General features: G+C 42.4%; 2 protein-coding genes across 2 annotated transcripts in view; one reads left to right on the top strand and one right to left on the bottom strand.

Moving 5' to 3' along the window:
• Positions 1-312: 312 nt before the first annotated feature.
• LOC109470785 lies at positions 313-11,158 on the top strand. The gene is made up of 9 exons (XM_019769861.1): positions 313-467; positions 1,072-1,168; positions 1,642-1,765; positions 2,462-2,590; positions 2,958-3,020; positions 3,292-3,358; positions 9,791-9,880; positions 10,261-10,380; positions 10,760-11,158. Exons 2-9 carry the CDS (start codon positions 1,099-1,101, stop codon positions 10,787-10,789), a joined length of 693 nt encoding a protein of 230 aa, XP_019625420.1. The 5' UTR covers positions 313-467; positions 1,072-1,098; the 3' UTR covers positions 10,790-11,158.
• Positions 11,159-11,186: 28 nt separating this feature from the next.
• Positions 11,187-12,518, bottom strand: part of LOC109470779 — a 6,429-nt gene continuing 5,097 nt past the window's right edge. Inside the window, exons 7-8 of the mRNA XM_019769855.1 lie at positions 12,221-12,327; positions 11,187-11,997 (exon numbers count right to left, since the gene is read on the bottom strand). Of these exons, the coding sequence (XP_019625414.1) occupies positions 11,903-11,997; positions 12,221-12,327 (202 nt within the window). The 3' untranslated portion in view covers positions 11,187-11,902. The remainder of the gene's footprint in view (positions 11,998-12,220; positions 12,328-12,518) is intronic.

Raw genomic sequence — 12,518 nt, 5'->3', positions numbered from 1 at the left:
TTATTTATTGTAAGTAAATTGCAGGTACATGTATTGATGAAAAATTCAAAAGTTTTAATATATGAAAAAGAAATTTACCTGGCCATGGGGAAAGTGTCTTAAAGATGTCGAAGCTAACAGTTTATAGCCCTTATACGTGTAACTAGTGTTTGTTTTTTTCTTTTTGCATTTTTTATACCTAAGGCCACTGGAGAGGCATTAAAATGAAGCAAAAACACGCATAAAACAAACCACCCAACATCTGCTTGGAGCCCCAGCTTAGCAACGGTTGTTATGGGACGCGCTAGCCACTGCGCAAGTCCGGAAGTAGAACCCTATGCGTTCTATAGGGCGGTGACATTCAAAGGCAGTGGCGCGTTTTAAAACTTAATTTTCGTCGTTTAAAAGGACATAAGGACCTCACAGTTCTGCTAGAATCTGGCCGAAGACTGCTGCCAGTGTTGGAATAAGTCCCCGTTTTCGTAACAGTAGGTAAAACTTTTATTTTGACGAAAAATTGTTGTTTCGCTGTGCCAACAAACACCCAGTAGCGTACTATACTAGTAGTCGACTACAAATGCCATGTACACAATACATCAGTAGCTTGTTGACTTAACGTATAGCATGAAGCACAGGTTTTGACAATGTCTACATGGAAGTTGGCAGGGATTTGGTTTTATAACGTCAGGATAAGCCACAGTCGCCTAAAATTGTGTAAAAGTCGCCTATAGAAAATTGCAAGTCACTGGGAATGTATATATATATTGTCCCGGTTTACTGCATGCATGACCTACATTTAATGGAACGTGTCTCTTCTCGTGTTGTATCGACTTCCCCGTCGAATTGTAATCTCCAAGCAGATCTTTTGGTGGGGGTAAGACAGTATCAAATTGGCCAGTCTGTAACCAAATGGGGAAATGGATACAGACTGGCCAATTTGATACTGTCTTACCCCCACCAAAAGATCTGCTTGGAGATTAGTCGAATTGGACAAAAAAAAAAGGATTCGATCAAACAGGGATACATGCAGTAGACTGGGCTAAAGCCCACGAGAACATTTCATACAATCCTCCTGTTGTTTTTTGCACACAGTTTTGAGGCGTCTTCAGAGTTACCACCATGGCTTTTGAATACATCCCGCCTGTATTTGCACAGCCCGGAATGGTGCAGCAACCACCAACTCTAGCAGGTGGGTACGAATGTTGTTGTTGTCCTTGATTAACGTCCAATATATAACTAGACGTGGTCTATATTGGTGCTGGTTTGCACTTGGTTCAGTTCAGAGTCAACTTGTCTCTCTTGGTACTAGTATTTAACACTGCCTAATGTTGTGCTTGTGGGAAATTGTCCAACTGGAATTTGAATACTGTCTTCCCCCACCGAAAGATCTGCTTGGAGATTAAACATTTCTTATTCTTTAGACAAAATAAATCAAGTAAAAGTCAGACAGCAGATGCCATATAATTTAAACGCTTGATTAATCTTGTACAATGTATGACGTATAAACTTAACCTTCATTGACATACAAATATTTCGTCAGTCTCTACCAGGACAAACTCCCCCGGCATGTTATCTCTCTATTTGGCCGATTTCTACTCTTTCCAGCCGCCTCCAGAAGCCTGGTAGAGGCTAACAAACATTCCTTATTTCCCATGTTTTCAGCCCCTGGAAGTGAGCCTGGACCGCTGCAGATCAGGGAAATGCAGGAACAAGACGTGGACTTTATCGCCAGAATGCTGGTCGAGGCTTTCAGTGACAAGTTCGAACATGCGGTTGGCAAGAGTCGGTAAGATGTGAAAAGGTGTTGAATGTTAGGAGTCACCCCCAAGTCCTATTTACCTACTAGCCTCTACCAGGCAAATAGTAAAAGTAGTAGAAATTGGACGAAATAAAGGGAGTATACCAGGGGAGTTAGCCGGCCAGAGAAGATCCAATATCGCAAATTGGACCCTCTCTGGCCGGCTAACTCCCCTGGTATACTATCCCTTTCCTTCGGCCATTTTCTACTATTTTTCCAGCGATCCGCGGTGCCTGGTAGAGGCTACTATTTACCCCTAACTCTGCAAGGAGGTGGGGGTGGCCAGAAGATCCACACAAGTCTCGACCTAGTCTCCTGTTCTCGTGAGACTAGGTCACTCCGTGATCAACATGTACAGTAGACATTAAAGGGGGCCTGCATGGGGGTCCTGACAACGCTCTACGCTGAATTCGGAAATCTCTCCATTACGCTCTAGCCTATAAATTCCAAGTGTACAACGCTACAACGCATTACGTTGTGCCATTAAAATGGCCAATACTCTCGATCTACAAAAAATGTGCCAATTACGCTCTACGTAGAATTAAAACGGTCGATTACGCTCTACAGAAAAGGGCATGTGAGCCCCCTTTAATAAAGCTACAAAGGTACATGTTTTTACCTTGAAGTTTATAAAAACCTCACTAATTGAGGAATATTCTACTAACTGTGAAAATTGTTCCCTAGGATGGAGGGAGCGGTGAAACAGACAGCAGGCATGATGGGAAGGTCTCGTCACGTGTGGCACAGATATCGCATTGCCCTGTACGAGGGAAGGCAGGCCGGAGCCATGGCTATCAGGTTTCATGGAGACAAGTGAGTTGCTATGACGTGGCTATGACGTATTTAAGATCAACCATTCGTTCAGTCATTCATTCATTCATTCATAATAATTCATTCATAATAATTCATTCATAATAATTCATTCATAATAATTCATTCATAATAATTCATTCATAATAATTCATTCAAAATAATTCATTCATAATAATCATTCATAATAATTTATTCATTCATTCTTAACCTGGAAATTGACTAATTTGTACAGTCAAACCTGCCACTTCTTCTGTGTCACATAGACACATCATGACAGAGCACAGTGCATTATCACTATGCATAATACATGGCATGAAATGTGTAAAATGTAATTATGCAGTGTTTATTGAAAATTTCCCTGTTTCAGTGCTGAGGAGGATTTCCAGTGTGGAGAGGCCTGCTCTTATCTGGGCTGCTGCGGAACTTGTGGGTAAGGATACTGTCTTAAAGTCCATCATGTGTTAATGAACATGAGTTACATGTTTAAAGTTAAAACTTTTGGTCCAACACAAGAAAGTTCTCACCTAGAGCTTTCAGTCAGTGTTGATGTCACACATCAAAGAAGCCACGTGACAAGCCTCACAGGGTCAGTCTTACTAAGTGAGGAAGACCAGAGTGACTGGTCAAAAGCTTTAAGTGCGAGAACCTTTTTGTGTTGGACCAAATAAATTTGTCTCCATGATCGTTGTAAATGCTTGCAGGCTGACGTGCCTGGGCCTGGGAACCACCGAGTCCTCCATCCGCCTGGGGGAGTGCTACGTTGACCACATCGGTGTGGACGCGAGCTTTCGCGGGAGAGGTGTCGGCAAAATGCTGCTGGAGAGGGCAGACTTCGATGCCAGGCAGCGCGGCTGCACGGTAGGGTGATTTTGCAGAATTTATTGTTACCTGACTGACCCTAGCAAAAATCCTGTTTTTTTATGTTAAGCTCAGGGGGCACTCAGGAATTTCCCTGGTACAATGAACCTGTAAATACTGTACATTATGATGAGCATCTATCTTCTCTGTCACGACCAGTGGAAGAGTAAGCTAGCTCTTCAGTGAGCTAAAACTGGATCAAAAACAGTGAGCTAAAACTGGATTTTTTCTCGCTACCTATGACCACAGAGGATGTTCTTTTTTTTTCAAATTTTTTATGATTGTTTTTCACACAAGTGCGGATATGTATGTATATACACAAAAAGGCAATGCAAAGGACAAGCATGGCATGGAAGACAACATAAACTAAGAGATCACTTTGAAGTTTTTATCTCTCTCCCAGAGGATGTTCCTGTGGGTGAAGCAGACTAACCGAGCGGTCCACCTGTACGAGCGGCAGGGTTACGCCATCGTGGAAACCGTCAACGGAAGCTGCTTCATGCGGTGTACCGTAGGAAGCGGGGTGAGTGGCCAATTGTGGCCATGCACCTCTAACATTGTGTGTTACAGAATCTGTCCAAGCAGATGTTTTGGTGACAGCGAAAGACAGTATGAAACTGGCTAGTGTCGCAAACGGATGTCTTTTGCGGCTACTGAAATATCTGCTTTGAAATTACGATTGGGCCTCCTCGCTTTAACATAGTTAAACATAGTGTGTGGAGAGCTTGATGCTAAGTCGGCTATACACCTGTGCTGTATTATATAAAAATGTGTAGTTTTTGGAAACTTTGAATGATGGAAACTTTATCTTGTTCAAGTTGATGATATATTTTGTCTGACCCTCATCACTTCCCCTCCAACATTATGTATAATATTTCTTATGTTTATTGTATTTCTGTTTGCACAGGATTTCTACAAGATGCAGAAGCAGTTGTAGTGATCACATCCCACACAGTAAACCATGCTTCAGTTCAGACTCAGAGATGTGACTTTTCCATGACTGTACTGGACTCATCATAGGGGGACAGCGTGAACTGAACTGTACATATCAAACAACATTCAACAGCAACAAATATATGCTGGGCCCCATTGGAAAGCAGCTTCTGCTAGTGGAATGGGCTACCCAGACGTTTTATGAGGAAATATGTAAATAGGGCTATAGAGCTTTCCACTGGTACCTCCAATCTTCTTCAGTAGACTGACCCAATGTCACATGGCTTCTCCGAAGTGTGATGTCAACACTGCGAAGGTATCCGGTAAATGATGTTAGGTGTTAGACTTTTCAGGGAATTTTTGTATATATTGTTTAATTGGTTTTATTATGCGGGTATGCTGAGTCTTTATGAACTAAGTTATGTAGATTATCATGGATCTAAACTAAGTCTATATTTCTTGTTTGAAGTTTGCTGCAAGGTTTACTATTTTTAAAGTGTAATGTATGCAAGGAAGTTATTTTTGTTTCATCCTAAAATATTCTAGTACATGTACATGTGTAATGTAATTAGTGTTGTAACTTCTCTATATATTTTACATTAGATCTATAGAAGTACAAAATACTAGTTGTACATTGTAGATAGGACTATATCCATACCTGAGTAAAGAGGCTCTTTTTACACAACCAAGTCTTTAGCTTTTATTCAGCCGACGTTTCGGTGACCGTCTGTCACCTTCTCAGGGCAATTCTGACTGGTTCACATTGCACTGCAGCACAGGTGTCGCTGCTACAGATGCATTCCCAAATGTACAATATTTTATACAAATGTGTGATTGAATAAAAGACTTGGTTGTGTAAAAAAAGAGTCTCTTTACTCAGTGCCTAACCAACCTGATGGAACTATTCACGGATATATACATACATTCATGTGCCTTCACAATCATATAGAACTTTTCTGGTAACTTGATGTATATAATTTGTTTGGAACAAGAATGAAAATTATTACCCCAGATGTATTTTTTGTGTTTTCAAATAAATTGAAATTAAGTAATATGTTCATGACCTTATTGACTGAAACGTTTGAAATATTATGTGGTCTTTAGAGCTTTATATTTAAAGATTAAAATCTCAAAGTTTCTAATAGACATTGAAGCTAACTGGTTTGCAGTAGTGGTTGGTGTTTTTCTTCTTAATGCTTACGGTCAGTACATATAATAGAGACGTAAAAAAATTCAGCAAAACTTGCATAAAACAAACCGCACCCAACATCTGCTTGGAGCCCTAGCTTAGCTACGGTTGCTAGAGGATGCGCTAGCCACTGCGCATGTCCGGAAGTAAGACCCTGTCCGTCCGTTCGTTCGAGAGGACGGGGACATCAAAGGATGATCAGAAGCAGCGAAATTTACCTGGAGGGTTCACGATTTTACGTCGTTTTTAAGGACCTACCGGCCTCGCAGGTCGGCTAGAATCTGTACGAAGACTGCTGCCGTCTTTGTGAGAAGTTCCCGTTTTCCGTAACAGTGAGTAAAACTATCACGAAAGTTCATCTGTGTCGGTAGTTAACGTTACATGTCTAAAGTTAAAACTTTAGATCCAACACAAAAATTCTCTCACCTAGAGCTTTCGACCAGTCACTCTGGTCTTCCTCAGTAGACTGGTCGAAAGCTCTAGGTGAGAGAATTTGTGTTGGACTAAAAGCTTTAACTTTAAAGTGAGTAAAACTGTTATTTTGACCTGAATGCTTGTAAATTGCCCAGTAGTAGCCGACCATAAACGATGTGTAAACATGCAGGAGCACAATAGCTTCACTTGCGTGTATTTGTTGACGTTACGCACTGTTTAAATCGCACGCAGGTAGGGATGTTGAATGCGTCTTGGGAGTTCTTTTTTTTGCGTATTCTTAGGCATTTTATCCCTCTCTCTCTCCCCTCTCTCTCTCCTCTCTCTCCCTCTCTCTCTCTCTCTCTCTCTCTCTCTCACTCTCCCCCCCCTTCTCTCTCAGTCTCTTTGTACTGGTAACTTTTTTTATGCTGCCAAACAGGTGGCCAATTTGATTCTGTCTTTGCAGCTTGATCTGCTCGGAGATTACTAGTAGAAGGTACCATCATGGCTTTGGAGTACACCCCACCTGGGGAACCTGTAGTTGCACAGCCTGAAATGGTACCGCCACCAACTCTAACAGGTGTGTACAAGTTTGTAAATTTTTTCCTGGAGATTTACCCCATTTGTGGAAAGGATGACATAACAGGTGACTGTCACTTTTTTTTTTTTAAGATGTCAAACCTGAGACCAGACTGTAAGGTTTGAACCACTCACACCGGGAAGGTCCCATACTCTTTTCGATAAGTGTGGTGGGATTTTTTATCGTGTTTGAGGTGTGGCTGTCCTCAAACATGGGTCCTAAAGTGCTTTACATCCTATCAAGAAGACTATGGCTTAAGGTACAATTTTCACCTGAGTCAAGTAAAGAAATAGTGCATATCAAGGCACAAAATGGGGCCTGCTGGGAATTTGAACACAGCATTTCGGATTCTGAGTCAACAACCCTAAACACAAGACCACCCTGATTTGATTTATTAGAATTGCAAACAATATAATACTCGTGGGCCACAGGCAGCGGGGGCTGGTGTTGTGGCCCACACACAAGACAATCATAAGCACACAAACAAGACGCACATTTAAACCTAAACAATATAAGTACATAGAAATAAGTATAAGAGTACTAAAATCAGCATAGATTAGAATATATCAGTCCATTTACTACCCTGCCACCTTTAATAAAATGTAGTACATCAATTATATATTAATGTCAACTCAACTGCATCAAGTCAGATATAACATCCCGATGAAAACATTCATTAATAAAATTTGTATTTCCTGTGTTTTCAGCCCCTGGAACTGAGCCTGGACCGCTGCAGATCAGGGAAATGCAGGAACAAGATGTGGACTTTATCGCCAGAATGCTGGTGGAGGCTTTTAGCGACAAGTTTGAGCATGCAGTCGGCAAAAGTCGGTAAGATGGCAGTAAGGTGTCTTGATCAATAGACCTCTAATTTGACCAGCAGGATAGTGTGGTGCTTTGCAGGCACGCGGCGCGGCGGCAGCTAGCTATATCACACCAAACGACTTGTTACACACAATCTTTGCACATTTAAATGCAGGAGTTGTTTAAAGCTTTCTAGTGATGATGCCCCAACTGTGCTTGGTGGCAACAAGTTCCAGTCTATGATAGTTCTGGGGAAATACGGGTTTTTGGCACCTCAATTCTTGATTGATAACTCTGATATTTGAAGGCATGACTGTTTCTTGTTCTTTTCTGGGCTGGTATCAGATACTTAGTGGTTAGTACGTCCAACAGTTTATTAGTCATTTTGTACATCATGCACAGTCTGGACATTCTACCTGTCCTCCAGCGACCCCCACTGTAGGTTTATATAATATGTTTTCCTTCTGGGAAGGTAAACATAAATAGCTATTAAGTCTTTGATTTAAGCTGAGATGCGAATGTTGTTCCCCAGGATGGAGGGAGCGGTGAAACAGACAGCAGGCATGCTGGGAAGGTCTCGGAACGTGTGGCACAGATATCGCATCGCCGTGTACGAGGGCAGGCAGGCTGGAGCCATGGCTATCAGGTTTCACGGGGACAAGTATGTTTATAGTTACTGTTACTATAGTTACTATAGTTAGTAGACACAGGGCACAGATATCGCTGTGTGGCACAGATATCGCTGTGTGGCACAGATATCGCTGTGTGGCACAGATATCGCTGTGTGGCACAGATATCGCTGTGTGGCACAGATATCGCTGTGTGGCACAGATATCGCATCGCCGTGTACGAGGGAAGGCAGGCCGGAGCCATGGCTATCAGGTTTCATGGAGACTAGTGAGTTTATAAGGCAGCTACATGTAACATCTGTGTCCATAATATCACCAGGGTCCATAATATCGCCACCTTGAGAAACAGTGTGCTTAAAGATATTTTTACTGCAACATACCCTAGGTATGTACATTTGATGTGTGAAGGAGTGCATACCAAAAGCATGTTGCAGTAAAAATATCTTTAAGCACACTGTTTCTCAAGGTGGTGACATTATGGACCCTGGTGATATTATGGACACAGATGTTATCATACTCTGGCCTGTTTGAATGTGGTGTTGAATGACAGAGTGGGTAGGCAAGTAGACATGAGACTGAGAGGTCTTAGGTTCAATTCCAGGCCGTTGTGTCTTTATGCTCTTACACAACTTTCCTCACACCACCCACATGCAAACTAGGTACATGTACCTGATGTCAGCTGGGGAGGTAAAAGGAGAGAGATGGGCTCCACCTTCCAATACCGTGCCCTTGACACAGTGGACTAACAGCCCACTGCCCCTACAGCCTCAAAAAGGCTACAGGACTACCTTTACCTAAAGGGCCCTGTCCTTGGTGCTGAATTTGGTATCTAACTTTGGTTGGGCAGGTAAAAATCAGCTCACTGCCCCTGAAGCTAGGGGACTACCTTTACCCCATTCTATTTTAAATTAGAATATCTATTGATTCAAATGCTGGATGCTTAAATCTGTGAGTTGATTGTGTACAATGTGATTGCTGGCACATGATATGACATGTCATTGAGTATAATATGTTATTAAAAACCTTGGTTCCGATCCCTGTTTCAGTGCTGAGGAGGATTTCCAGTGTGGGGAAGCCTGCTCGTATCTGGGCTGCTGCGGAACTTGTGGGTAAGGACCTTGTTTGTTTGTTTGTTTGTTTCTTTGTTTGTGTGTGTGTACAGTTATAGGGGGGCCTGCAAGGGGGGGTTCCGACAACGCTCTATGCTGAATTCGGAAACTTCTCGCTTACGCTTTACGATAAATTCCAAGTGGCCACAACACATTACGTAGAATTAAAACGGCAAATACGCTCTACGCAAAATGTGCCAATTACGCTCTACGTTGAATTACAGTGGTTCGTCTACGCTCTACGTAGATTAAAAACTGCCGATTACGCTCTACGGAAAAGGGCTTGCGGGCCCCCTTATAGAATGGGTCGCGCTGGTCATGGTTCAGAAATATGTAATGATTTTTCCAATGAGTTTTTTCCATGCTCTTTTTAATTTGTTTAAACCCCGGTTGGGTTATACCAAAGACTTTAAAAATGGTACACACTTCATTCTCTGCTTAGCACTCAGCACATATTGGAAAAAGTGTGGGAAGGTCAAACACACAACACTACCAGCGGACTAGCCCCTTGCTGTAGTGCCTTGCACAACTGCCCAAGGGCTACAGAAATGGATATGGCCACCACCCCTATGCTCTGCAATACAGTTGTTGTTTTTTTTTGTAAATGATTGCAGGCTGACATGCTTCGGCCTGGCCACAGAAAAGATGGGGTCCATCCCTATGGGAGAGTGCTACGTTGACCACATCGGTGTGGACGCGAGCTTTCGCGGGAGAGGTGTCGGCAAAATGCTGCTGGAGAGGGCTGACTTCGATGCCAGGCAGCGCGGCTGCACGGTAGGGGGAACAACATACATTTGTACTAAGTAACCTTGGCCAAGGTTATGTTTTTGGTAGCGTTCGTGGATAACTCGAGAAATTTGACATGGATTGAAATGAATAGATTTGGTCCCCCTGGCAGCTTATAATGGTACTACGCACGGTTTTGATATCATCTGAAAAATGGCACAAATTTTACATTATCGAAGTGACATAAGTTTGGGCACCCTAACAGCTCTTTTGTGGACTGCAGGGGCAGTTGTTTGAAATGTTTGAAGCAGGACCCTGCAATTCTTGGATTTTTGAGCTAGTACATAGCATCTGTCTTAGTTCCTCAGCAAGCCCAAACTGAATGGAGATCACTTTGAAATTCTTTTCCTCCCTCCCGGCACCCCCAGAGGATGTTCCTGTGGGTGAAGCAGACTAACCGAGCGGTCCACCTGTACGAGCGGCAGGGTTACGTCGTCGTGGAAACCGTCAACGGGAGCTGCTTCCTCCGATGCGCCATGGGAAGCGGGGTGAGTGGCTGGTACCCGTTTCTGTCTGTATAATCATCATTTGGTCACCCTAGAGGGGGGGGAGGGTCAGGACATTCCCTTGGGGTTAGAGGAAGTCCCTGGGATTGGGGCATGTCTCTGGGGGGGTCAGGACAAGTCCCTAGGAGTCGGCACAAGCCCCTAGGGGTTGAGACAAGTCTTTAGGGGATAGGTGCAAGTACCAGGGGGTTGGGACAAGTCCCTAGGGTAGGGGCAAGTCCATGGGGGTCGGGACAAGACCCTGGGGGTAGGGTCAAGCCCCTGGGAGTCGGGGTAAGTCCCTGGGGGTCGGGGTAGGCCTCTGTGGCTCTATTTGTAATGTCTGTTTAATGTATTTGTTCATGTCTTTTTCTTTTCACAGGATTTTTACAAGATGCAGAAGCAACTGTAGTGTTCAAGTCCCACACAGTAAAAAACACCCAAAGCATCAGCTCAGGGTCAATGATGTGTGTCTATGACTGCATGGACTGTCAAATCATGAGTGTCTGACATTTTATGAAATTTGAATCTGTTACACTTGTGTCATAATTATGAATCATACTTTCTATGTGTACTGAGTTACATATCAGATTATGGATCTTAACTATAGTAGTTTAGAATTATTATATAATACTTAATAATGTATCAACTTTGCTGCAGATTTTACTCTTTTTAAGTGTTGTGTATGCAAGGATGTAAAATATTTCCCAAAGTACTTACACATGTACACTATATATATAATGTGTGCGCGCGCGTGTGTGTGTGTGTGCGCGCGCGCGTGTGTGTGTGTATGTGTGTGTGTCTGTGTGTGTGTGGTGTGTATGTGTGTATGTGTGTGTGTGTGTGTGTGTGTTTGTGCGCGCGTGTGTGTGTGTACATATGTGTGCACAGTCAAATCTACCCAGGAGGAAGACTCAGACCTGGTCAATGTGGACAGGATTTTTAATGCTTGTGTCAAAGGGAAAATTATCTAGGGGGCCATTGTGACTATGTATTCTGTACTCCTGTTGAAATACATGGATGTTTTACCCTTAAGGGACTACTATACCCTTACTTTCAGGTGCCTTCGTGTTCATATTAAACTTTCCTGGTAACTGAATGTATATACTTTGTTTGCAACAAGATTGAAATTCCAACAGATGTATTTTTCAAATAAAATCTTGTTTTCCGAAATTGTGTACAGAAATGTTCATGATTATATCATTGTGGAGTGGTCTCCCCTTCACATCCATAAATACTAAATGTAGACAGCTTCAAAATCTGAAAAAAATGGGACAAAGAACATTTTCCATTTTCGTAACACATTGTATATTGTATGGAAATAACTTTACTCTCTAAGAGTAACCAATAGCATACCATCGGCAAGGCAGCTCACATTTTACAACAGTAAAAAAAGTAAATGTTCCATATTGTTCTCTTTTAAAACTTAATTTCAACATTTTCAGTAGGTCTGCCATGCCTGAGACAGTTACACAATACTTTCATTACTAAAAGTATTACATAACAGTAATTTCTAATGCTGAATCTAAACACAAAGATGGAAAACACAGTCCGGTTCTGGCTGGGTTTTGGGGTTGCCTGTGTAGATCTCCAACACTCCTGCTTCGAGGTGGAAAATAGCTGGAAAAATTAAGCAAAACAGTACTGGTTATAATTAGTCCATATGAACATCATCCAACTGCCAATAGGCCATATGTTCATGTTGCTAAAACTAGAAATCAAATGCATCATTCTCCAATTGTTACAGTCTTTAGTGTGTGTGTCTGTGTGTGTGTGTGTGTGAGTGCGTATTTGCATTTAGGAACGTCTGTGTAATTAATAATGTACGATTTCTTTAGCTTACCTGTTGTTGCTGTTCTGACTTCATCCTTCACGGTTCCGTGCCGATAGACAGGGTAGTCCGGGTCTTTTGTGTCACCTGAAGGTGAATATATTAGACTCAATATTGTGCTATTAAGACACGATATTAAACCGTTGTGTAATCACACTACGACATTATAGACTGGTGAAAGAGCACATACCTGGGTCAGACCAAATTCCCATGCAACAGCACTTAGTTTTAGGGTATACAAAATATACCTGAGCCAGAATTCTATGGGGTTTGTGCGCCCATTTTTTTTACCTTTATTCTAACCTTGAAT

This window comes from Branchiostoma belcheri, unplaced genomic scaffold (assembly GCF_001625305.1).
Source record: "Branchiostoma belcheri isolate BF01 breed outbred unplaced genomic scaffold, Haploidv18h27 scaffold232, whole genome shotgun sequence".
In the NCBI taxonomy this organism is placed as follows: Eukaryota; Metazoa; Chordata; class Leptocardii; order Amphioxiformes; family Branchiostomatidae; genus Branchiostoma; species Branchiostoma belcheri.
This window is presented reverse-complemented; position numbering and strand designations above follow the sequence as displayed.